Here is a 26,103-nt window from a genome sequence, read left to right as displayed (position 1 = left end):
TTTGCTAATATCCATCTTAACCCTCCCCTGGCACAACTTGAGGCAGTTTCCTCTCATCCCATCACTTATCACTTGGCAGGAGACACCGACCCCCGCCCCCACGCCATCCTTGGGCCCGGTGACTGGCCCCCCTCCCTCCCCCAGGGCACCTGAGCCCTCACCGCCCCACCGTGCACTGCCCCGCAGTCACACTGTCCCGCAGTCACACTGTCCCGCAGTCACACTGTCGCACTACCGCCGCCCGCCGGGGCGCTCCTCCCAGCCACCAGGGGGCGCTGCGGGCGTGGCGGTGCGGCCGGGCTGGCGGCGCGGCCGTCCGGAAGTGACGGGCTTGTTTTGCTCCTTCACTTCCGGCGACGGTTGTGGCGGTGGCCGGGGTGGCCATGGATATCCTGAAGCGGGAGATCAGTCGGAAGCGGCAGCAGCTGGAGGAGAAGGAGCTTGTTGGGGTGAGGGCGGCCGGGATGGGACTCAGGAGCCGCCCGGGGCAGGGGGCCCGGGGGAGGGCGGCGGGAACGGCCTACGGTGGAGGCTCGGGCCGGGAGTGAGGCCCGGGATGGGGGAGAGGAGGCGGCCTGGGCGGGCGGCTGAGGTGAGGGGATTGGGACTGCCCAGGGCGGGCTTTGGGAGGGTCAGGAATGGCCCAGGGCGGGCTTTGGGAGGGTCAGGAATGGCCCAGGGTGGTGTTTGGGGGAGAGGAACAGTGTTGTCCGGTGATGGGATCGGGGACAGAGTCAGAAGGCATGTGGGGTTGGGGACACAGGAGAACTGGGAGCACAGAAGCAGTTTCAGGGCCTTGTTGTGTGCCTTTGCCGTTTGGAGCTGGTTTAGTTATTTATTTCAGGCACCGAGAGATGAGAAGAATCCGTGACACCTTTGTGCGGATGCTTTTCGTCACCACTGCTGCAGAGTGTTCAAAGCAGTAGTAGGGTCACAGGGGGGTGTGTGTGCCGAGTGGGTTAGCTTATAAACACCAAGCAGAGTGCTTTTATGGATGCCTGAGTTTTGGTTTTGGTATTGACGGTTGAAGTAAAGAGCTGTGATTGGAGGCTGTTGTAGGTCAGGCCGGCAGAGTATGAAGAAACAAGTAATAGTTCATAGGGAACTATTAGTTCAAGAGAAATGCTTCGGGATGACCACATTTGCCAGCTGTTGTGTGTCTGGAAGGTCTTACCAAACATTTCTTCATAGGTGCACTGAACAAGCTTACAAAATACCCTGTACAAAGGTGATTTCTCCCATCTCCTTGATTTAGTGTAAAATGACATGTTTTGTATGATTTATTTAAACAATCGTCCTGTACTTCAATCTTGGCGCTGTTATGCAGGTCTGAAGTGAGGCTTTATGCTAATGAGTACAATGGCCTTACATGACAAAGAGCGTGGTTTTTTTAAAGCACTAGTAAACACACTGTACTTTCAAGCCTGCTTATACATGTGTGCTGCAAAGTGACTTTCTATTGCTGATTTTCAGAGGTGTTTCCAGCTAGTTCCCTTTACATGACAATGTAGCCATCTCTATGAAAGGATGTAGCTGAATTCACCAAATCAAGTAAGGAAGTTTGAGCCATTTTTGTCCAAGTATGTGAAGCTGTAAACTGTTAACAGTTTTTCCTCTCTTTTAGGGAAATAAGAAATATTTCAAACGCAGTGAGTTAGCTAAAAAAGAAGAGGAGGCCTACTTTCAGAGATGTGGCTACAAGGTATGGTAATTGTTCTTCCAGGAATTTATATGTTCACTTTGAAGTCTACATTTTATTATCAACAGTATAAATGTTGTTAATGATAATTGTTCTTTGTTCAATCTGTTAATGTTATACATTAGCCTGTAAATGAGAAGCCACCTGGAGAGGTATGAGTTTCCAAAACCATTTTCAATGCAGGAAAAGATATGCATGATATATAGCTACTTAAGTTTGTGTTATGGTTTGGCTTTTATTTCTTTTATTTGTTTTTTTTTTTTGTGGAAAGCATGAAGTGGCTTGGGATCAAAGCTTGTCTTCCTTTCTTTTTAAGTTGTGCTGTTAGGCATGAACACTGGATCTGATATAGCCACCTCCCCCCCTTACCAGAAAAAAATGGATACATGTGGGTAATTTTATCCATTCAGATAATTTTCACGATCTTGTCAAAATGTCCAAAAGAAATCAGTATAGGGTGGGCGCATATTAAAAAGATCTGCCAACTTTCATAGCTGTATATATTTGTATTTGGTTTTTGGCCATCAACCATCCAGCATTGAAAGAGTGCAGCAACAGCATTTGTTTTCTTGCTGGCAAAATATTAGAAAACAATTGGTAACCTAGGGTGCATTTTGAAACAAATGAGTGATCTGGAAGGCTTTATCTGCCTTGTAATGATGTCAGGGCAATAGTGTGCGGAAATGGTAAGAATGTTGTTTTCTTTTACAAGTGTGTGTGTCTGCCTGCCTGCCTGATTATACATGTATGTGAGGGGGTATGCATTCCCTTGTGGAAGTTAGAGGCTCGTAATCTTGTTTGCTGTTACTGGGCACAAATAGGAGCTTTGTTTTCCATTGAACTTTACCCAGTTAGTGACTTATTCTGAAACCTTGATCTGTTTGTAGAATATTTGAACATCAATGCCAAAACGATTCTCAGAATGTGCAGCATACAGTCATGAGAAGGTGTTGTGTTAATCTGGTCACTCTTCCAAGTGGAAATGACTACGTGATGCTTTTTGAGCATTAGCTTGAATTCTTGAGAACCTTACATGGCTGTTAAAGTGCCATGTTAAGATCTGTGCTGCTGCAGCACCAGTTTTGGTTTGAAATGTAACCCTGAAAATGGTTTTAAAATAAGTTGCTTTGTTGAATTTAGTACCTTTTTAGAGCCTCCCAGATTTCTGCATTTGATCTTCACTATGTTAACAAAATGTAGAATATAGACTGATTTCTTTTTAAATTCAGGTGCTTTTTTGCTTTGCTTAGACTTAATAAATTGTAATAATTTGACTTGCTTGAAAAAGAAAGCACTGAAACCAAAATGACTGTGATAAAGATATTACTTGTAACTTGGAGTCCAGCTGACAGAATGGATCAAATCTTTTCCCCCAATGCTGCTGTCTCTTTATGATTTCAAGAATGTTTGTAAGTTAAAATTTGTACGTATCCTTCTGTCATGGGAGTATATTTCTTTATATATATTTATTTTTTTTTTACATGGTTCTTCCACATTTTCTGTCCCCTGTCAATTCCTCCTTTCCTGCATCGATGGAAATTTTATTTTTCCCCTCCCTTTACGTGTTAAGCATTGGTTTGATTGTCCTTCCCTTGCTCGTTCCAAACACCTGTGGTTATAGGATTGATTTCTGTGCTTGCTAGTGTAGCATTGAATGTAGTTTTGTGGCTGAATCTTGTAGCTGGAGCCACAGGGTGGATCTGTACATCCAGATGGAGTTGTATTGACACCGGAATGCAAGACTGGCACGTTGGCCTGAAAGGATAGAAAAGCTTCTTAAAAAAAAAAAAAAAAAAAAATCCATCTAGTACATTCATCAAACTGATCGACCCGAATACAGATTGGAAATGACAATGTACTGCCCATGCACAGAAAATGCTACAGGGTGCTGTAGGATTAAGTGGAGCGTTTCCCCTTTTAGCAAGAACAGAAAGGAAATAACTTCTAATAAGGAGTCTAGGAAAAAACAAGATGTGAGTGAGTAGTGGAAATGTTCCCTTATTATAGGAATATTACCGACAGCAACCTGCTCATGCTGTCAGAAGTTTCAAATTTGAGCTTCTAAAGGGAACTGTAGTTACATGAATGCCGTCTCAAAGTTACTTTGATCAAAGAGTTGTTTTGCATTATTAAAATATTAACAAAGAAGGAAAGCTCCGTTTGATTCAGGGACCTTCTTTTAGATTAAGAGGAGTTGTTAATGAGATCTTATCCCTATGAGGAATCGTAGGTGTCTTTTTTTTTTTAACTTGCAAGAAACTGTGGCAAGCTTGTTAGAAAGATGTGTTAACTTAAACAAGCACCTCTCAACACGCAGTGGAAGCCATGGATCACTGCTAAGTGTACTCAGCAAACTGAAGCTGTAGGTAGTAAACGGTTTAAGCTGACATTGCCACCGAAAGAAGCAGCCCCACTCTCTCCCTGTCCTTGCGTTTTCATTTCTGCCCTTGTGTCCATGCATGTGCTACACCTGGTGAGCTGGATAAGGAGGTTAAGTGGGCTGGGAAGAGTACCTTTCTTTGTGTTTGCCAGATTATTTTCTGTTTGAATCATTTCCCCCATCCGGTTCATCGCATAGCGATGTAAATACTGTTGCATGGGTAAGGAGGACAGAGCAGGTGCAGGAATCAACAGGCGGAGGATGGATTTGCTATTTTTGGCATCAGTGCTGACATCTGCCTGCTGAAGTGATTGCCAAACTTTAGCAATTGTCCTTTCCGTTTGCTATAGAGACTACTTCCTGCAACCTGCAAAAGTGTTAGTTAATTACTGATACTTTTAAAAGCTTTTATTGTTCTGTGAAATTCAATTGTAGACAATAAAAACTATAAAACTAAGGGTTTATTGTCATTAAAATCTGCGTTCCAGAGTTCTATATCTTCACATTGCTATCAATATATGGGTTTATTTCCATCGACGCGTTAGTAACTATGTCTGTTGGATGTAGGTACAGCAACAAGAGGAGGAGGAGAAACCACTGACTTCATCAAACCCAGTGCTGGAACTCGAACTGGCAGAAGAAAAGTTACCAATGACCCTTTCCAGACAGGAGGTAAAATCGATCATAAGCAGACTACTTGAGTTTATAGCAAATGCATCTGAAATTTCATGTTAGGCCTGCTTTTTTTAGTGAGATGTACTTTCTGTGGCAATTTGTAGTAAATAATAAGCCTCCATTTTTACAGTCAACAATTAATGATTGTCTTCTCGTCAGGATCTGCTGTCCAGTTGAATTCATAGGGAAGTGCAGATGGGTAGAGCCTCTTTGTCATATGGATTTGCACAGATGCACTACAACATTTTACAGCTCTTTCAGGTGACTTCTAGAATAGTACGCTGAATATCAGTATTATCCTTGAATAAAGCTGAAGATGGCATGCTGACTTTTTCCAAGATTTTTTTCCCCTGGCTTCTTTCCTTTGTAGTTTATTGATCTGACCCCAAATTTAGAAATTTAGAAATTAGAAGTTTTGGAAGTTCACATGGATTTCTAGAAGGAAGACTCCTGAAGCCAGAGCAGCTGGTATGTTCTTTGTCCTTTCTAAGGATAAAAATACTTATGTGAGTGTGAGTTCACAAACAGATCTGTACCCCAAAGCAGAAGAGAAACGGGAAGTTCAGAAGTACAGATTAAGTTCTGATCTTGGAAATACTGAAATTCACAGCTGAGGTCATCCAAGGATGTCACGTCCCCTTAATTTTACAAGATACTTACTGTTTTTTACAGGAGTACATCACAGGACTTGTAATGTGGGCTGTTGGTTTCACATTTGGTTTGAGGTTTAGTCTGTGTGTCCTGTGTAATGTGCACTGTCTCGCTGATATTGATTACTTGGGTGCACGTTTTGGTTCAGGTTTAGGTGTTGCAGTGCTCCATCCACCCCTGATTTTGTGATACACTTGCAAGTCAAATGCTTGCCAACATACAGCAAGACACTTGAACTGAATAAACAAATTAATGTCTGAATTCATGTAGTTTCTTGTTGTCCAGCCAGTCTACTGGTACAATGAAGCGGAGGCATGAAATGAAGCGTAAGCCCTTCTCTTGATTACCAAAGTATTGTGTGGTGATTCATATATCAATAAGCCTATTGCTTGATACACCAAATGAGTAATGGTAAGTATAAAGAGATTTAGAAGCAATGATAAGGAATCAGGAGAATAAAGTTGAGTTTTTGACTCTGCCCATGACTTTGCAAATCAGCTGAGAGAGGATTTTATACCTCTGTTATATCTAGTTTTAAAGTAACTGTCACATCAGATTATGGGACTTAATATTTGCCAAATGCTTAAGGATGAGAATTTTCAGCAAATCGTCTTGCAGATGTGCTGGGAGAACCGGCAGCCTGGTTAGGGAGTATTTTTATTGCCCTGGACGAGTAGGTGAGTGAGATTATCTTCAAGTTCCTTTGTGATTTTGAAAATGGTCTTTAAGCTCTGCTAGAGGGATGACTTTTCTGTATTTGTTTAAACAGGTCAGAGCCGGAAGAAGTTAGGCTGTACCAAGTGGCTTGGGGTTTTATGCAAAATTTAGATTGGCAATATTTGGAATGACCTTTCATTGAAATACCGTGGGAATTTTATATTTAGATTGTAAAGTGTCTGGAACATTTTTCTACTGCTTAAAATATTGCCATTTCCTCTCCAGTCCAGCTCAGCTTGTTATTCTAAGCAAAGTAAATAAATCCATAGTTCTGGATTTTATTTTTCTTCCTTTACGAGTTTGCATAAGGGAATGCTTTGATTCTTTTCAGGTTATCAGGAGGTTACGAGAGAGAGGTGAGCCGATCAGACTGTTTGGAGAAACAGATTATGATTCATTTCAACGTTTGCGGAAGATAGAAATTCTTGCACCTGAAGTGAACAAGGTAAGACCGGATAGCTATTAGTTACTTATTTGTAGTGAGATAACCAATGAGGAACCCTATAAAATTACCAAAAATAAGTTTCAGTAACTGTTAATTTTCAGGAGGGTGGGGTGGTACAGAGCAAAGAGAAATATCTGCTCCACCTCATTTATTGCCTAAGAAAGTATGTTAAACGTCACAGTTTTGTGTGCAATTACAATTCTTTATGTTAGACAGTTCAACTCGAAACCTTCTAGGCTTTTTCAGTTGAAAAAGGGCCTCCAGGTGGGAGTAATAGCCCAGCCTGTGCTGTTACCTGCTTTTTAACCAGCAGAGAAGACAGTCATTTACTGTTAATACTGTGCTGTGTTTGTGTTTGTATGCATCTCTGAGAAGGTACGGGTAAGTAAGAGGAGGACTGCATCCTGTCTTTTTGGTGAATGATTTTTCAAATCTCTTGATTCCAGAGCTAAAACTTATTAGGCAAACTTCATTTTTCCTCCCTTCCCTTTAAAGTAGCCAACAATTCAGAAGAATTATTAAAAGATATATCATAGTTTACCGATTTATTCCTTTTGTCTTCAGAATTGATCAGTTAAGCAATGTGATGCAATTGAGGTTTGTTTTATGTGCACTATTGACCAAATTTGCAACTCAGCTAAGAGAGCAAAGATTGGGATTTTCTTCCCTAATTTATGGCAAACTGAGTTGTTTGAAATGTCTTTGCTGGGGCTACCCAGAAAACAAAAGACTTTTCCTGTTCAAGTCTTCTAAAAAAAGGTAAACAGATCTGACGGTTTAAAAAAAAATAAAATCTGCTAGTGAAAGATTCCCCCTCCAGTGACATCGATGACAATAGTAGGAATATCAGGAAATAGTGAGCTCATAAATATTTTGTGTTATATGTTTCAGTCATTCCTGTTGCTGTGTGTTGCTTAAAATGTAGATTGTCACTGTAACTACTTTGTGGTTTAGATATTTTTAGACTACTAAATGATTAATAGAAATGTTCCAGACGGTCAAATATGATGATGGAAGAGGGGAAATAACTGTGCATATCTATTCCCAGCGGAGTGGCTGAATTTATCTTAGGGTGAGAAATGTTATACTTCTTTATAGAGCTTTATGTTTTATGTCTCAAGATAAAAATGCAAGTCCTCTAACTGTGACTAAGCCAAGTTTCTTCTATTTAAAAGCAGCTCTTTATATACATATGGTTTCAAACTGATTCTACTTTTTTAAAATTACCTGTTCTAGAGTAGGGGATTTTAAACACTTAATCTATATAAAACATTCTACTATGTTTAGATAATTGGTAATAAAGGGAAACTACATAAATGGTTTATGTTACAGTACGGAAGGACTGTTACTTACCTTATTTACGGCTTTTGTTTCAGGACAGATGTGAAGATTTGTAGAGATAATGATGGTTGTGGTCTGTTTTCTGTTTTCTTTGGGGTGGTTCAGTGCATTGCTTGGAGAAAATGTCTTGAAGAAAGTCCTAGAAGTTGATTCAGCCCTACATGCTTTTCTGGTGAAAGTATGGTAAAAAGTCTTTTTCATAGATATGAACATTGCAGAAGTTTGTGCACCTGCTTTTTGTTAGGTGCTGAAGCAATCCAGAAACTGGTCTTTGAATTCAGACAACAGAGCTAAACCTTATGCATGTTTTTACAGAATTTGGCTTTTCTTAAACAGAAGTTGGATGCTCACAGTGACAGTACGAAACTGCTTCTAGTTACTTGAGGTTTTGTTGTAAATTAGTGATTTTTTTTATCTTTTCCAGGGCCTGAGAAATGACCTGAAGGCTGCCTTGGATAAGATTGACCAGCAGTATCTGAACGAAATTGTAGGTGGCCAAGAAGCAGGAGACGATGACTCGCAGAACGACTTGAAAGTCCATGAAGAGAATACTACTATTGAAGAACTGGAGGTATGTGATGGGTAGATTTTAATTAATAGTTTTTAGATGTAGTGTATTGTGAGAAAGCTTCAGGATTGTTTAGACAAAGTTACCTTGTTGTCAGCATCTAATTTAGGCATTCTGAAGCATCCTTAAATATGCTCAGTCAGGAAGTTTAGGTTTCTAAGCCTTGAGTTGTACCATAGGCGCCTACAGTAGATATGCGGAAACTCAAGTGGTCTTTGTTTACAACACCTTGTCAAAAAAGAGGCAGGAGTTGCCTGCAAGGAAAGTGATGCAGTTGGGATTTAATAAAAATACGTTACCTGGTCGTAAATTCTAAAGCTTTTCCAATGAGTGTTTGAGAGGGTAATGAGCTTAGTACTGATGAATTTTCCCTATACAAGAAAAACGGACTCTGAAAAATAGACACACAGAAAGAATATTTCATATAAAAACAACCAGGACAAAGAAGTGGTGGAAGTCAGAAGTAGGCAGATCACAAAAAGTATAAGAAGTGCAGAGACTGTGTGTCCCAGAAACTTCAGTGCAAATGACTATGTTCTGAAAGAATACGGCAGTATTTGTGTAAGTGAGCGGAGAATGAGTGCCATGAAATGCATTCAGCACCTGGTATTTTAGGTGAATGTTTTGAAAAGCACATTAACTTGAGCTGAAGACTTTTACCCTCAATCTTCAAAACGCTTTGCAGAAGTTAATCTTCGTATCATCCTTCCAAAAGTGTGTTTAAGAAATAATCTGATTTATAACTGAAAGCTTAAATGAATACATTATTATACAGAGATAGTCTTCGGCTTTTTTTGTTAGGGTACCAGGAGCTCTGGTATGAAGTAACTGTAGTACCGGAATGGATACAGTTGTAATGGGGCTGCACTTAATCAATCTGTTAGTTCTCAAAATAGCCCCATTTTGGGATAGTAGGGCAGGCTTGATTTGAGCCATGGAACTAATCTTTTTTTGAAAAGTTTGAAAACACCGCAGTCTTAATTTTCTGCTACTTTAACTGCACGCCCTTGAGCACAAAGGCTTGCACTGAATTTGTTTCTGAATCTAGGAGATTTTTTTGTGACCAAAACTCGTGTTGTAAATGTGAGGACAATTATCAATCCAGCTGTACCTACTGGAAAACATTTCCAAAAATGCCGTTAGTATTAACAGTATTGAGGTTTTGGCAGGAAGCTAAGAGTGTTGGAGCACAGTATTTAGTGGGGTTTTTTTTATTGATTTTATTTTTAGATTTGTTCCCTCAATTTCACAGTTACAATTAAATGAAATGGTAAAAAGCCCCCAGTACATCAGAGAATTCAAATAGCTTAACAAAATAATTAGGTTAATTGATGGCTTTGGGGATCTCAAAAATGCAGTGCACCCACAGTTCCCCTTAATACAGTGCTGTGAGACAGCTGCTAATTATGCCAATAATTTAGTAGTTAATGAATGAAAAAATTCCTGTTGCGTTGACTTTCCAGAAGTAATCATACTGGCATTTTTTTACTTAAATGTTTTTAATAGATCAGTGACTCAATCTCAGTAGCATATATAGCTGTTTCATTTGGGTTTTAACTAGTGTTTTGGATTACTAGTGGAGTTCGTTACAGTTCACCATGCAGTGAATCGTGCTCTGCTGTGGTGGTGGCGGCGGCAGCAATCTTCTAGACAATCTGGAAATAATTGCTTTTTTTTCTCCTGTTCTAGGCTTTGGGAGAATCCTTAGGACGGGGTGATGATCACTATGATATGGACATCATAACCAAGTTCTTGAAGGTAACAAACTCTGGTTTAGTAGATTAATTATTCTGTAGCTGTGTCATATTTTTTACAGTGACACAGATACATTTGGTGAATAGAAGGGCGGTTCCAGCTGTTTGGAGAGAAAAACTCGCACATTATGCTTAAGATGTGGTTTTGGTTTTTTTAAAAGCTTGGCACTCCCCAGCCTTGCTTAGTTACAATAGTGACTTCTGCTAGACTTGGGAAAGAGCTGTTGGGAGAGTAGCATTCTTCAAAATCTGGTCCTACTTTTCCAGACAAAATAAATATGGTTTTGATTTCCACGTGATAACTGAGGTAGTTGTATGTAGTTGCTTCTATGTATTACTATGGCATTAAAAACTTCCGAGGAGTCCCTGTCTCCCTTCCCCAGGAACAGTGGAAACCGAAATGAAATGTCACCTGGTTCTGTTATACGAAGTAAGAGAATTTTGAAGGAAGTCTGCTGGCTTTGCTGAGGAAACAGGTTCAAGTGGATAGTAGAATATTGTTTCCTTGTTTCCCGGCAAGAAGCCTGCGTTGCTCTCATTTGAGTCAGCCGGTCCCTCTGGTAACTACTGTGATGATCAGAAGTCACGGCAAGATCGAAGCTTTCATTTGTGTATATCAGATGCGTTGGCATTTTCGTATAGTTTGTCTGGGCAGTCAGACAAAGAGAGCTCAAAAATTGTTTTCCAGATGGAGTGAAGGTGTTTGACATATTTGCCTTCCGTTTTGTTAAATTTTCGCTGTGATCTTTACTGTTCCTTAGGCTCCTTTGCAAAAATGGTCCTGAAACGTCAGTATCTTCTACTTAGATTTCTTTTTTTATGTCCCCCTACGCCCTCCCTGCACTGATGCCTATGCTGTTGTTTCCTTGGGTTTGTCGGTACATGCCTTTTTATACATGCCCCCCCCCTCACCTACGCGTTTTTGCCTGTCCCTCCTTACCTTTCCCTCTGAAAGAACCTTCTTGCCTTTTTAATTCAGATCTCTCTGAAAAACTCATATTGCCGTGGAGGCTTAAACCGCTGTTCCCATCTGCTTTGCCGCCGTTGTCACTAGATGGCACTATGACATAAATGTCCTTGTTCCTCGTACAGTTTCTTCTTGGCGTTTGGGCGAAGGAGCTGAATGCCAGAGAAGACTACGTGAAGCGGGGAGTGCAGGGGAAGCTGAACAGTGCCACTCAAAAGCAGACAGAGTCCTACCTGAGACCACTCTTCAGAAAACTTCGGAAAAGGGTGAATTGCTTTTAAATGTCACTATCCGATAGAGGCTTACTTTAACTTCTGCTTTCAAAGTACCCAGTGGTTAGTGCTTTTTCCTAAGGTAACGTTACCTTCACTGGAGAAGAGAGGATAAGTGAGCTGGTCAGGGTTTCTGGGTCTAGGGCCCAGGACTCCCACTTCTGACCTTTTTATCTTGACCAGTGTATTCTTCTGCCTACTGGCTGCTTTTCCAGGTGTTGCTGTATGCATCACCTGTTCGCTGGGCTGCAAACAAGATAGGGAATTGGGATTGTATTCTGCACTTTGCCATGAGCTACTAGGTGTAACCACTTAACCTCTTTTGCTTCAGATCCTTCATCTAAATAACGAAGGTGTTTTCCTTTGTTAAAGTCCTCCAGCTAGGGTAGGTGCTGAACTTTGTATAAATGCCGAGTAGGATGATTTTCCTGAGCTGCTATTCTGAATTAAAAGATTTTTATTTTTTTTCCTTTTTCTTTCTTCTCCTCCTGTAGACGCTTCCTGCAGACATCAAAGAATCAATAACAGATATTATTAAATTCATGTTGCAAAGGGAATATGTGAAGGTATGTTTGTTTGCATTCTTTCAGCATGTTCAGGCTGTCTGGTTCTAATAGAGTGAGTTTATTGCTTCAGCATTTCCCATTTATTTTGCATTTTGAAGATACGTAGTTGGAAATACACACGAGACGTATAAAAAAGGCAAAAAAGAAAAATGGCTATTAAAGGTTGGGCTCCAGGTAGTGTTTGATCCACAGCCTGTCAGAAGATCTTTTGAGGCTGGTGAAACTGCAGAGCTTTGCAAACACAAACAGAATTTTTCTCAAGAGATGGTTATATTAAGTTGCAGAGGAATCCTGTATGGGTAACGTGATATTGTAAGATTATATGAAAGTATTGAATTAATAATAATAGGGTGTTGATTAATTAATTAGGAATTAATTGAGGTGAACTGAGTTATTGAATATGAGACATTGTACCTTTCTTTAACTATGCTCATATTAGGTGGCCTGGTAAGGTTGAGGTAAGTTAATAAGTTTTTTGGACAAAGTCTGCTTACTGGAGGAGGCAGAAGTACTTTGGCACTCAAGATCAAAGGCAGGGTTAGGTTTTGTTTGTAGCTGCCTTCAGAAGTGGAACTCAAATACCGATAGCATTTGCTTAAGCAGCTTGTGTCTGCAGAGGAAATTGAGCCGCGTTTTGCCTTTAAATTTCTAGTATTTATTCTTGTGAGGACTTGGGATAATTTGTCAAGTAAGCAAGCTAACCTGCTTTTGTTATTGAAAAAACTTTGGGTGGCCTAAGGCAAGTTTAATCCAAATCATTTGAAAGCAGAACTGAAAGTGTGGGATGTATGATAGTGGGGTTTTGTTTTGGGGTGTTTTTTTTTTTATTCTTTTGGTTTTCAACATTATGTTGAAATTCCCTTTCCAATGCCTTCTCAAACAAAGTAATGAGTGTGCGGGAATGTGGTATATGTTGTGGGTTAATCAGCTGTGCTCCTCTCTCCCGGAGGTGCTTGGCTTTATGTAAACTTCACAGAATGATTTTGGAGGAGTTGAGTACACATTTGGAAGTTTTGGCTGTTTTTTTAATTAGGCTAGAGAGTGCTTTTAAAGATACACATACCATTTTGCTTCCTGTGAGACTTGTCCTTCTGCTTGCTGTTTTCTTCTGGGCTTGTTTGCTTTGTGCGGTCTAGTGAATAGTCATCCACAGTGTCTTATTTCTTCGTTAATTAAATGCTCACAAGATTTAAATTTTGAAATCAACGTGTGACAGTGAGCAAATGCCGGAATGCAAGTTGTCTGCTCAACCTTAATTAACCTTGTTGTGACATTCCTGGAAGGGTCTTTAATTGAATGCTGACATAGTGTGTTTTGTCACAAAACCGTATTTAAGTCAGCAAGTAGGTATTTGACTAAGACTGTTCAGACTCTGCCTCACGTGGGTGAAGACTAAGCCCCGTCCCTTCTTTAGATTTACTCTCAGCTCTGTCCGTAACCCCGTGCCTTGTTCATTATTCACCTCCCAGTTTGCTCAGTGCCAAATGGGAAGAATCTGCACCCGCCGGTCATGATTGTTACTTCTTATTGTCTAGTCTCTAAATAGGAGATGATAAATGAGCTCTTTATCAGTGAGTCTCCTAGCTGCTCGCTGATAGTGGAGGAATGTCCTGCTCCATGTCCTTCTTGAAGCTGTTTCTGTAATTGCCTGTGTGTGTCTGTCCCCTTCTGTTCCTTGTTCTCAGTTGTCGTGTTTTTTTTCTTAAGCTCTGTACTTCTCTTCCTTTCTCCCTTTCTTTCTGTTAATTTTACCCCTGTTCTTCCCCAGAGATGTTGTCTGCTACAGCTTCATGTTAAGAAACGGGATCTGCTGTCTTCATCAGGAGATTTCATGTTCATTTACTGCTGCTACTGCTCTATTCATAAACGTTGTTACAAATGTGCTTATTTAACCCAGTTTTGAGGAGAGCTGGTTCTCAGCTGCTTTGGAAGCTAGCTCCTCTCCCCGAGAGCTCTCAGGTCCCAGTGCCACCCCTGTGGACTGTATTGTCCCAAAGCGACCAAAACGACAAACGTTGTAAAGGGGATTACAGCAGAAAAGCTTATGGGAACCTCAGAAAGTGGACTTGAAAATAATCCCAGTAAATGTTAGTTTTAATCAATATTAGACTGCCTTACCCAGTGCTTGTTTTCATCAGGTAAAGTCCATAGTCCTTGCTTCCCTCAGAATTCGGCATAAACATGAATCGTGTTAGGAAGGTGTGTTGTGAAATTGGTTAATACCGTGCTATGAAACCTCATTCAGAGAGACTGGAATGTCTGTTGTTACTGTATCCGGCAATGCAAAAATGCTCAGCTTTCTGATGCTTGCTCTGTTTTGGTAAGTGTGCACGTGCTGTATTCCTTCAGGCAAACGATGCCTATCTTCAGATGGCGATTGGAAATGCTCCCTGGCCTATTGGCGTCACTATGGTTGGCATCCACGCCCGAACGGGTCGTGAAAAGATTTTCTCCAAGCACGTAGCCCACGTTCTCAACGATGAAACTCAAAGAAAGTATATACAGGTAACATTAGCTTTGGAAATCTGAAAGAATTGCTTTTGAAGTTAGAGGATCTTGGAGAAATACCAGTTTCGTAGTTACAGGTGATGTGGTTAAAAGGTCCTAGAAATGGACAGTTGCCTTGGTTTTGGTCAAGCATAATATCCATTTGATAGGTAGACCTGAAGGGTCTTCAGTGCTGGGCAGGGAACAGAGTCGAAAGGATTGTTCTGCGTCTGAACTATTGTGATCCCGCGTGAACACCAAAGTAGCTGTGAAGACATGCTTTATTCTCCTGAGTTTCTTCACTGCTTAACTCATGGTTTTAACATCATGTGTGGAATTTTAGACCGTGGAATACAGTCCTTCTGACTATTTCTGCAACTAGATAAATACATTCATTTTCCGAACCTATCTTTTTAACAGCGAGGGCTCAAAATTCCAAGTTCCGTTCCTCCTGTGCATATTCATACTCATGTAATGAACTTCTGTTGTTTGTGGAGTTCATAGCAGTGGTGTTTTTCTTCTCTGATGTTTCAGGAAACAAGTCCTTCTCTCCTTGTATTGTTAAATGTATTTGCCTCTTGCTGGTTGTAGTTTCATTGAGATAAAGACCTGGCTTAACTCTGAAGCCTCCAGAGCAGCATCATGGAGCTCAGAGCTTCTGGCAGGATCTTGCTGCTGTGGCAGAGGGGCTCCCATTGCTTTTCGGCTTCTGCAGGTGTCTGCAAGGAGATTGCTTGTAAAATGCAGCTTCTCCTTCTACCTCGCGCATCTTTGTATTGAGGCTACAAGTATAACCTTTGGTTTGTCTTCAACTGTAGTTTTTAATATCGTAACCTGTAGAAATACCATTGTGAAGTCAGAGGAAGCTCCAGGCACTTATAGAGCCAACAAATTAAATTTAACCGATTCTTTTCTAAGGTGAAAATTGGCATGTGGACTGTGCATCTTCAGAGGCAGGCCAGGCTCCAGTTAGTTTAACACTTGCTTGGAAGTATTTAAAAGATAGCTTATGTTAAACCTAACAGTTTTGTTGTTAGTCTGCGTTAAAAAAGGGAGTTTGGATTCTGAAGGAAGATTGTTCTGCGCATTAACGGGGCCATAATGCTGCTTTTCCAGCTTCAGTGAATAATTGGTCATCTGTGTCCATATGCCACTCTTCTAGCAGAAAGATCTCCACTCTGTAGTGTTGCTTGATCTCTCTTAATGTACCTTGTGGAAGGTAAAACTTAAATGAATTCCCCAGTTTGTCCTTTCTCTGCTTTTGGGGTTACATCTGTTGGTCAAGGAAGTCTTCGTGTTCACCTTCCCATTGTGAATTTCATATCTGTGCTTCTGAATTGCACAACTTACTGAAGCGCCAAGATGGAGTTGGCTTTAAACATGTATGTTCTCCGTGTTGGTTTTAAATGCCAGGTCTCGTTTAGCTGGTCTGGTTCAAACTGGAGCACGGAATATTATCTGTGCTCCCGGCAGTTACGTCACGCTAAGATGTTTCTGATTTACAATGAACCTGGGCTCGTAACATCCCAAACAAGGAGTCATTATGGTGCTAGAACATGTTTTCCAGACTCGCCTGCATAGAAAAAGGCCAAAGCATCCTCTGTTGAATCATTTTTCCCTTCAGTGAGGAGCCGTCTTCCATTGGGAGTGTCTAATGACAAGCACATGGCTCTGCCATCTTGGAGTACAATGTCACTGCTAAATTACGTTACTGCCACAGCAGTGTTCTTTGTTAGACTTTTATGTGTGACTTGAAAGAAAATAATCACAGGGTTTCTGTCACGTTGGTTTTTGGCATTTGATGCCTTGAAAGAAATGGAGAAAAGTCGACATTCTGCCTTTCTTCCCGATCACTTCTCCACTTTGCTTCCATGGTGTAGGTCAGGTGTGGTACCACCATGGGGAGGAATGACACCGCTCCGCCAGAGAAATCGTTTGGTTCTTCTCGTAGCTGTGCAGCTTGTTTTGGTGTCAGAAATTGCTTTGCTTTTGGCTCTACACAATCACTTCTAGTGTTCAGGTTTCTTTTAGGTATCTTTTATTGTGGTAGTATTGCCTCCCTTGGTGGCAAAGAGGGATTAAAGTGTTACTGTGATTCTTGACTAGGAATCTGTCATGCGGGACTGAATCTGTACTCTCTTTGGTTATGCCACAAACGCCTCTAATATTGGAGATAACTTGGAACTGCGCAGGGAGAAAGGTTAATAAAACTTAAAAAATGAAAACACAACCAAAAACCACCCCAACTCAACCCCAAAATAGCAACCTTTTCTTCTTAATTCTTCTTCTTAAGCTTAAAATTACTGTTAAGTTTGTTTGACAGCTGCAGTTTTATTCCAGAATTGTCCTTGTTTTGTTAATTCCTAGGGGCTGAAGAGGCTGATGACCATTTGCCAGAAGCACTTCCCAACAGACCCGTCGAAATGCGTGGAGTACAATGCTTTATGAGGCTCTGCCGGCTCCAAGGCGTGACTCATATTTTGATCTCCAAGACCCAGAGAAGGTTGAAGAGACGGAGTTTGTGCTTTAACAGCGACAGGAACCTGGGGTGGGCTTTGCAAAAAAGCATAAAGCAGCAGATTTTCTACAGCTTCCTTTTTACAAGCCCCATTTATTTAGGTTTCTTTTTAAATCTATGTTTTATGCTGAACACATCCAATACCCAGCAGAAGGGAGGGTTTTTTGAAGGGGCTGTGACCAGGACAATGACCAGGGGACAATGAACACCACCCTTCTTTTATTTCGTTAACTGGGGAACTGTAGAGACCGGACCGTTTCCCATATTGTAGAGTTTTAGGTGAGGTTCAGCCCTGCGAGAAGCGTATGTGGAGCTTTTTTGGCTGCTTTCCCGTTGGAGACCGACGTGGGGAGATGATTAGAGGGAAGCAGTTGAATCTGAATCTTGGTTATTTCTGTAAATACGAAGAATTTAATGGCTAATCTTTCATGTGGTATTTATCAGGAGGAAAAAAAAAAAAGGTTTATATATTTCTCAGCTGAAAAATACAGCCAGCTTCAGTGCAAAGAGTTTTTGATCTTGAATGCATCTGATTTGGCTTTTTTTTGGTAACGACATTTTTAATATAAACCTTCTGGGCTTGGGGGAAGTAATCTTATGGCTCTTGAGGCTTTCAAATCCCATTTTTATACATCTGGAGAAAATTTCACTCTGCTGGGCATTGCAGAGAAAATAATTAGGACCTCCCATGACCGGGTACAGTATTTCTAGCCGCCACAAATCTTTACCGTTGTGTATCTTGACTGGGAACGGTGAGGAAGCTCACAGAAACGGTGATGTCTAATTCTGCGTAAACAGTGAAATACTGAGACTTTGTTAGCGGCGCAGGTTGAAAGTCTTAGGCTGAAATCATGTGCTTTTTTTTTAATTACAAGAACAGCAGTACCTCTGCAGTGGTATTAGCAGGTCCGTCTCTTAAAGGAGACCTTTCCAGGATCTACAGAGAAGCTCCAAAGAAATGGTTGATCTTTGCAGTGAAAATCCCATCTGTCTGATCCCATAGAGCTGATGCAGAACCTGCTCTGCTGCCTCTGGGGAAGCCTTTTCTATGCAGCCAGTGGAGAGGAGAGGGCCTGGTCCTGCCTGCCCGGGCTTGGATTCCACCAGGTGTTTGGATCTGGTATCCCGTTACTGCTCCTGGGAGGCAGCAGGTCTTCTGTTGCATCTGGCACTCGTGGGCTGTGGTCTTCTAACCGTGGAGCTGCTGCAGCAGTTGGCATGGTGAGCAGAAACTCGTCCTGGAGAAACATGTCAATATTCGGTGTATTGGTTTGTCCGAGTTCTCGCCTGGACTGGAAGCATGGAGCAAGAGCGGGTGCCCTCTTGTGAAGGAGTTACCCATCTCCCGTGGGTGTCTGCCTCCCACGGGTATCCACCATGTCCCCTGGCACCCTGAGATGTGATGCTGGGGGTTTGTGCTGGCAGCGGGTTTGGAGGAGTATCTTGAGGAACTTCAGGTTCTTCTGGAGGCTCTCTGGATTCTGAAGTGCCTCTTGGGACACAGGAGTGTTTCAGTCTGGAGTGTCTGACCCCGGAGAAAATGTCAAGAGCTTAAACACTTTTAGAAGTAATAAAAATGAGGCTGGTGAGACCTAGCGGGCGCGTGGGGAGGGGCCTTTGGGGAATAGACAGGGATTTGTGGGGAGAAGCTGGACAGATGTCAAGAGCATGGAAGAGTTTCATTAATGGTGGTGTCTGGGGTTATTTTTTTTTTTTTTGCAGTGCTTTGTACAGATACTCTTCGGAGGCATTATTACAACAGGAAACATCTATAACACCGCAGCTTTATCCCTCTCCCCACCCAGATGATTTCCTGAGCTGTTTCTAAATCTTCATCCTGACCTCAGTTTTGAACTCTTTAAATAATTGAGGGACAATATTGTCCCTTGTTTAGAAGAGCTATAATTTCCCTGGAAAGTGCAGCAAGCGAGGAGCCAGGGGATGGTTTAAGGAGCGTTGTAACGTCTGCTTTAGAGGAACTGGATTCCTCAGGGCATCTATAATAGTATTAGATTATTCTTTTTTTCCCCTCCTGCTTTAGAGCTAATTATTGAGGAGAGTTTTAACGGAACCCTGAGCACCGGTTTGAGTGGGGATGCGCCTCCTGGAGGGATGTGAATTTGGGGTTGGAATGTTTTTGTCTGACCAGGTTTTAAGGAATGTAATTTAAGCAATGTGCCTCCTTGCTGACAGTCCCTGAAATACAGCCGCCTTGCTTGAATGAATCCCATGACGGAAGAACTTTATCCCCTTGCAATTTGTGGAATGGTGCTGCACGGGGAACCGAGGAACTGAGAAGTACTTTCTCACGGAATTTCTGTGTAAGAGTTTCCAGCTGTCCGGCACATGAGAGCCAGCCCCGGCCCTCGGGGGGATCGCAAGCCGGGGGGGACACTGTTACGGCAGCTGCTTTTCATCATCGGTTGGAGGCTCTTTTGCAGCTGGATGGCCCCAAATTACAGCTACCAGACCGTGATCAAATAGTTAATAATGCCTCTTAGCCAAAAAATTCCCAAACCCACCCGAGTCTAGTTTAGGGACGAGGGGGTGTGGCGCAGCTGTCACACCGCCTGACAGCTTTTGTGGGGAGGGTCTGTTTCAGTTTAGGCATTTAGACTTTTCCCTCTGGGCTTCTCCAGATGTTTATTTCTGATAATTCTTGCATTAGGCGGAAATAACTCCTCTGAAGCCCAAGACTTGGAGCCTTAGGATGAAGTCATGCCTTCGCCATAGCCATGTCTGGAGTGTTTTGGGGACTTTAGTGCTCCTGGTGGTGTGTTGCAGTCCCCCACCCCTGCCCTGGCCCAGAGGTGGAAGGGGCTGGGTGAGGTGGTGCTCTCAAAGTACGTGATCTCTGCTTCATACCAGTATTATCACGCCCAACAGTAGTTAAATGCCTTTAATTCCTTATTTGCTATTTGTCTGTGTTGCTGGAAAGGCCGATAGGGTAGATGTGGCCAGCTTTGGAGCCCTCAGCACGAGAAGGATGTGGACCTGCTGGAGTGGTTCCAGAGGAGGCCACAAAGATGCTCAAAGGCTGGAGCCCCTCTGCTGTGAGGACAGGCTGAGAGAGTTGGGGCTCTTCAGCCTGGAGAAGAGAAGGCTCTGGGGAGACCTTAGAGCCCCTTCCAGTACCTAAAGGGGCTCCAGGAGAGATGGGGAGGGACTCTTTATCAGGGAGTGGAGTGATAGGATGAGGGGGAATGGTTTTAAACTGAAGGAGGGGAGATTTAGATGAGATATTAGGAAGAAATTCTTTACTGTGAGGGTGGTGAGACACTGGCCCAGGTTGCCCAGAGAAGCTGTGGCTGCCCCATCCCTGGAGGTGTTCAAGGCCAGGCTGGATGGGGCTTTGAGCAGCCTGGTCTAGTGGGAGGTGTCCCTGCCCATGGCAGGGGGGTGGCACTAGGTGATCTTTAAGGTCCCTTCCAACCCAAACCATTCTATGTATGTGGGATCAGTTTATTGTGAGGGAGGAACTGGGTTGCTCTCCTGATACCTGCCGTGTAATCTCCATTGTAGATCTGGTCTTGCTCAGAGAATGAACTTGGCTGAGATGTAAGTGGCTTCAGTCCTCAGAGAGTGTGTCCCAGCTCCCAGACCTGGGGCTGAGCAAATGCTGTGGTGCCCTGGAGTGGACCCGGCGCAAGGGGGTCAGCGCCGGTGTCACATCTGGAGCCGGCTGTCAGGAAAGCTGCCCCTGATCCGGTGTAGAGCTTGAAGTGGTGCCTGCAGCAGCGTTGGAGCCACCAGCAATAAATCTAAGTCCCAGAGTTGGGGGGATGCCTGAAAATCCTCATCATTGCCCTTTTGTCCCATCCTTTTTGGGATTTACTACAGGAGACTGTCTCCCGTGCAGCGGTGCTGGGTGATGGTCGGGGTGGCCTCCTGGCTCAGGGGTGGTGCCAGTGGTGGGTGGCTCCCTGTGGTGTGTTCGTGTGGGATGGATCAGAATCACAGACTGGCAGGGGTTGGAAGGGACCTTCGGAGATCATCTCGTCCAACCCCCTGCCAGAGCAGGGTCACCTAGTGCAGGCTGGACAGGAACGCATCTGAGTGGGGTTTGAATATCTCCAGGGAAGGAGACTCCACCACCTCTCTGGGCAGCCTGTGCCAGGGCTCTGCCACCCTCAAAAAAGTTTTCCCCCCATGTTGAGATGGAATTTCCTGTGTTCCAGTTTGTGCCCGTTACCTCTTGTCCTGTCACTGGGCTCCACTGAAAAAAATGGCCCCATCCTCCTGACACCCGTCCTTTAGGTATTTATAAGCATCGATGAGATCCCCTCAGTCTTCTCTTCTCCAGGCTAAACAGCCCCAGGTCTCTCGGCCTCTCCTCATCAGAGAGGGGCTCCAGCCCCTTCAGCACCTTTGCAGCCCTCCACGGGACTCTCTCCAGTAGTTCCCTCTCCTTCTTGGGCTCGGGGGCGCAGAACTGGACACGGTGGATGACACAGGAGATGGTGGGGTGGAAGGGGAGCTGCCTGGACAGTGGGAACAAATGGGAAGGACGGGAAGGAGCTGCGCTGGGAAGCGCGGACGGGCCCCAGGGAGAGTGCGTGTGACTGTTCGAAACTGCCGGCCATTGTGGAGGGGTGCCGGGCGCTGACCCCTGCGGAGGGGAAACGGTGATGGTTGTGGCATCCCTGACCCCGTGCAGGGGCCGGCTGCCGGTGCGGCCCCCTCCCGAGCCACAGCAGGGTCTGTTGGGGGGGTGTCTCGCTGCTGCTGCCCCGGCAGCAGAGATGAAACCAGGGATTTAAACTTCAGGAATTTAACCCAAGGAGCAGGCGGTTCCGAGCAGCGCCGGGGGTGAGCTCCAGCCTGTCCCACCGACCTTGGCACTGCCGCAAGCCCCCTCCTGGCTCCTCGGCATCCAGTTCCTGTAAGCGGGCATTAATCCTAGTTATTTCAAGTTACGCGCGTTAGAAGTAAATGTTGTTTTCGGGACTTTGTTCCTGCTGTGGTGGTTTGTTGCTGCCCGAGGCACCTCCTGGGCCCCCGAGGCCGGGGCTCGAGAGAGCAGGCGATGGAGCCAGCAGGGATCTGCCGAGCGCCAGCGCTGAATCCCAAGGGATCTGTGAGGGACGGGCTTTTCGGGGAGAATGCCCACATTTCCCGCAGTCAGGCTCCCCGGCGGCGAAAGAGGGAAACCCTGGCCAGCTGTGCGCACATCTGGACCCAGCCTCTGGCAGAGGTAAGGACCCCCCGGCGCTGGGCCCTCCTGGAAAGACCACGGCAAGGCTTCATTTTGAAAATGCTTTAATAAGGAAGTGTTGACAACACCGTTTTGCAAAATGTAAAGGTAACTATACAAATTCTTAATACAAAAAGAATAAATTAAAAGCAGATCTTTTTTAATTCTGCAACTTTTTCTACAACATACATATTTTTTCCTTGATTACAGTTGAACAGAATCCAGTAAAATCATTTTCCATGCTCTAAAGTCAATTTCAGGAGAGACCTAATTTTTTTTTTTTTCCTTTTTTTTCCTTTTTTCTTTTTTTTAAACTAGAGAGTCCATTTTACACAACTTGTAATAAAACTATTGACATTAATATATATGTAAAACTTTACATCTAGTTAACTAAGCAGTAACTGGTCATCTGATAGCACCTGAATGGGGATCGGCTACGCCTGAAACTAAAACTAATACAGAGTGAAAACAAATGGGACTGTTTCAACATTTTCAACACTCGACTGCATATAATATCATTTAAAAATAAACCCTGCCTCCCAGCGCGCCGACCGTGCCCCGGCCCCCAGCTGAACAGAGGGAGCGTCAGACGTGGAGACTTAACAACGCGATTGTGGCTTTACGGCAGATGGAGCCTTGAAAAATTAAAAAAAAAAAAAAAAAAGAAAAAAAAAAGGAAGTAAAGGAGGGGTTAAGTCGGTAGTCAAGTGCTTGTATAGAATAGCTATGTATACACCCCTCCGCGTTATACTTAAATATGTTAATCTCATATGATTAACATTTTATGTACATTTGTGTTTAATTGAATTGAGCTAAACAGTAAAACCTGTTTTACTTAATCTGTCTTTACTACCAGACTGGCTGCTCACGTGTGCCTCGACTGCAAAACAGAAAAGCAGAACTCAAAGCAAAACTCAAGCCGGTTTTCTAGAAAGCTTTTTCTCTACTCCAGCCTGTTTGCAATTCAGGCTAACCCTTTATTTTTAGTTTGTTTTTTTTTTTTTTTAGGTTTTTTTTTTTTTTTTTTTTTTTTTCCTAATTTCAGGGCTGCCACCTTTTAACCTTTGCTGCAAAACTGCAGATCTGGTCTTGGAGGAATTAATGTTTCTTCCCGTAGTGCCCAGAGGCCTCATAGCGCCGCTGTTGTTGAATTCTTTTTAATTAAAAGAAGGTACACAGAAAGAAAAAAAAAACCAAAAAACCAACCAAAACCAACCCCAAACCACTTACCAGGGAAATTAAAAAGAAAACAGACAGTTGCTCAGAGCCCCTAAAAATCCGTGGGCTAAATGACTTGCTGATGCTTAATTTGGTCCTTATTTAAACCTTTCACTTTAGCTACCGAATCTTATCAGTAAATGTCACGAATCGGTACTATCTCTTATCCAGCTCCAAATCCAATTAGGAGCTTGAAATAATTCCCCTGTTAAAGACCCCAAAGCACAAAGAGATGGTGAAAACAGCATTTTGCACGTTTTGCAGGGGAAGAGTGCAATCTCCCCGCTGCCTGTTCTTCCGGCGATGGGCTACGAGGCTTCGATGCCGGTCAAAGGGGGTCGTACTCCTGCGGCGATTCTTCGCGGGGGTCCCAAAGGACCCTTTGCCAGTATTAAAAAAAACCAACCCTATGCTTGTTTATTTTTTATTCTTTTTCGGAGGGATAATTCACTTACGCTTCATGCGTGAACATGAAAGAGTTTCTCCTTCCTGGCTCTGCTGCGGGTTTCCCTGGACAAATGCCGGCCTTTGCTCCCCACCGTCGTCCTCACCCCCGCAAGGCCGCCCCCCGCCGCCTTCCCAGCGCTGCGAGCCAGCGGCGCGGCGCACCCCGGCAGACGTTGCCAATCCTACGTGCTGCAGAAAGGTATTCGCGTGAGCCACCTGCATCAAGTTTTAGAAACCCCATCACCTTCCCAAGCCTAATTACGAAGAACCCATTCTCTTTTCAAGCCTGGAATGCAGTTTTCCAGCAACCTTAATACCGAAAAAAGGTGTGGCAGCCCCCCCAAGTCGCGGTGTTTAATTTTCAACGTTTCGCCCTACTTTTGTCTGGTAGACGCTGTTGTTATTCTTGGAACACACACACGCACACACACTCGCACTTCTTGTTGTTTGTTTTGTTTTTTTCTTTTTTTCTTTTTTTCCTTAAACTAAAGCTAACTTCAGTTTCTGCTTTTCACAAAGTAGCCCCCTCCAGCCGTTTCTTTTAATGCCTTTCCCATAGGAAATCATCGTTTGCACGCACAAATGGGGGAAGGCCGGGTACCTCCCCCCATCTAGTGGCAATAAAAACAGCATAGCACCGCAGTGAAGACTAGACGTGCCAGCTTCAACATCCACCTAGATTGTGCACTTGTTTGTTACAAAAGTGTCTTTGAGGCCTTTTTAAAAGTTCCATGGCTTGACGTGTATAAAGCATTGCTCAAAAGTATGTGTAAACTTGCAGCTCCTTCCATGACGCTCTGCTACGATTCCTTTCGGTATCAGCCGGCAGCTCTCGCTCGTGTCCAACACCTCATTTAGTTGCTTCTCTTTCTTGTGGTCGCTTCTTGCAATGGGAATATTTGCCCAGTCTGCTGGTTGTTCAACCCGGCGGCGGCGGAGCCTTTCCGTTTCCCGACAGACCGGTTCTCCCACACGGCAGCACGGCGGGTGACGAGCCCTTTGCTACACTGGTGCTAACGAAGGGAAGATGAGCGGAACAGATACGTTAATGCAGCTTTACCGTGTCAATTAGATTGCGATGTGCTTTCCCTTTGATTTCACGTTAACGCTTTGTGCAGAAATAAGATTAGAATTTATTGGCTGTATCTCTTTGTAGAAAGGTGGGGTTTTTTGGCAATTTTGATCTTCATCAGAGTATGAAAAAAACCCCTAAACCAGCACGACCCCAAGCTCTCGATGTACTGGTGTGCAACCTGCGCCAGCCAGAGCGATGGGGTGAGTACCTGCCTCTGCGGTAGAGAACGCCTTTGTAAACCTTGTTTGTCCAGTTTAATAGTAGCTTGCAGACAGCGATGCTGCGATACCAGCCCAGACCTTCGGTGTGTCTTCGGCACGTGGGGTTACTTTACTTGCACGTAGGTGGGCTCAAAGCGAAGAAGGAAATGCTGTTTTAGAGGAGATGGTCGTGTCTGCCGTTGAGTTACATGAGGGAGATGCGAGCTAGAACTTGCTGAGCAAACTCATCCTGCTGACGTTGGTGTGGCGATCTTTGGCAGTGCAGATCTGATTGCGAGACTCTGACGCATCTTTGAAGTGACGGGATTTTACTCTTTCGTAACAGACGCACTTTCAGGACTACGATACCCATTTCTTGGCCTCTGTCCTATTTTACCCCTCCCTCCCCCCTTTTAAACTAATGCTCTGTTGGCTTCAGATTGCCGGTCATGGAAAGCTTACTGCTGTTACGTGCCACAGAACAGTAAAGATTTGATGTAAGCCTTGAAAGGCTTCCATCGTTTCGAAGGAAAATCACTTTTGGAATCGCCGACTGACTATGACGATGGCTGCTCACCTGCACCCCCTGCCCTGCAGGCCGCGGGAGGGACACGCACCAGCCTGGCAATGGGATGCGCTGCGCTCCGTCGCTGTGGCGGTGGATGTCTCGGGGCCAGTTCTGTAAATGTCGCCTTGAATTGCATCGTGAGAAAAGTGCTTAGAGCTGAAGCTGGTGCTGGGTGACAGTGCATCTGGGTAAGGCAAATGAGAGGCAGTGAGGTGATCTCAGAATGGCATTGATGTGATTAACTTGAGGTCAGGGGTTCACACTAGAGTCCCAGGCTTGGCTTTTTCCTGCCCATACCACTGGACATCTGCTAATTCTGGATAGAGGGGAGAATCCAGGAAACAGCTATCGTTGTAGCTCC

The 26,103-nt window shown here is 43.7% G+C and overlaps 2 protein-coding genes across 6 annotated transcripts in view; one reads left to right on the top strand and one right to left on the bottom strand.

The window, feature by feature from the left end:
* Positions 1 to 347: 347 nt before the first annotated feature.
* On the top strand, positions 348 to 17,564 carry PRPF18 (pre-mRNA processing factor 18). 2 transcript variants are annotated; one of them, XM_054188947.1, is made up of 11 exons: positions 348 to 449; positions 1,625 to 1,702; positions 1,825 to 1,851; positions 4,647 to 4,751; positions 6,454 to 6,567; positions 8,333 to 8,479; positions 10,166 to 10,234; positions 11,323 to 11,463; positions 11,964 to 12,035; positions 14,385 to 14,540; positions 16,890 to 17,564. In XM_054188947.1, exons 1-11 carry the CDS (start codon positions 384 to 386, stop codon positions 16,968 to 16,970), a joined length of 1,056 nt encoding a protein of 351 aa, XP_054044922.1. In that variant the 5' UTR covers positions 348 to 383; the 3' UTR covers positions 16,971 to 17,564. The 2 variants fall into 2 exon arrangements, with proteins under 2 accessions (XP_054044922.1, XP_054044923.1); XM_054188948.1 differs by lacking the exon at positions 1,825 to 1,851.
* A 4,718-nt stretch (positions 17,565 to 22,282) lies between these two features.
* Positions 22,283 to 26,103, bottom strand: part of FRMD4A (FERM domain containing 4A) — a 228,483-nt gene continuing 224,662 nt past the window's right edge. For all 4 annotated transcript variants that reach the window (XM_054188941.1, XM_054188940.1, XM_054188943.1 and 1 more), the window contains one exon: positions 22,283 to 26,102. In XM_054188941.1, the coding sequence (XP_054044916.1) occupies positions 26,000 to 26,102 (103 nt within the window). In that variant the 3' untranslated portion in view covers positions 22,283 to 25,999. The remainder of the gene's footprint in view (position 26,103) is intronic.

Source organism: Rissa tridactyla, chromosome 1 (genome assembly GCF_028500815.1).
Source record: "Rissa tridactyla isolate bRisTri1 chromosome 1, bRisTri1.patW.cur.20221130, whole genome shotgun sequence".
NCBI classification, from domain to species: Eukaryota; Metazoa; Chordata; class Aves; order Charadriiformes; family Laridae; genus Rissa; species Rissa tridactyla.
Note: the sequence above shows the minus strand (reverse complement) of the source record. Positions and strands in the feature narration are given on the sequence as shown.

Coding starts and splice junctions, on each gene's coding strand:
- PRPF18 (XM_054188947.1), top strand. CDS start 384: ATGGATATCCTGAAGCGGGAGATCAGTCGGAAGCGGCAGCAGCTGGAG. Junction 450..1,624: donor AGGAGAAGGAGCTTGTTGGG/GTGAGGGCGGCC, acceptor CCTCTCTTTTAG/GGAAATAAGAAATATTTCAA. Junction 4,752..6,453: donor TGACCCTTTCCAGACAGGAG/GTAAAATCGATC, acceptor GATTCTTTTCAG/GTTATCAGGAGGTTACGAGA.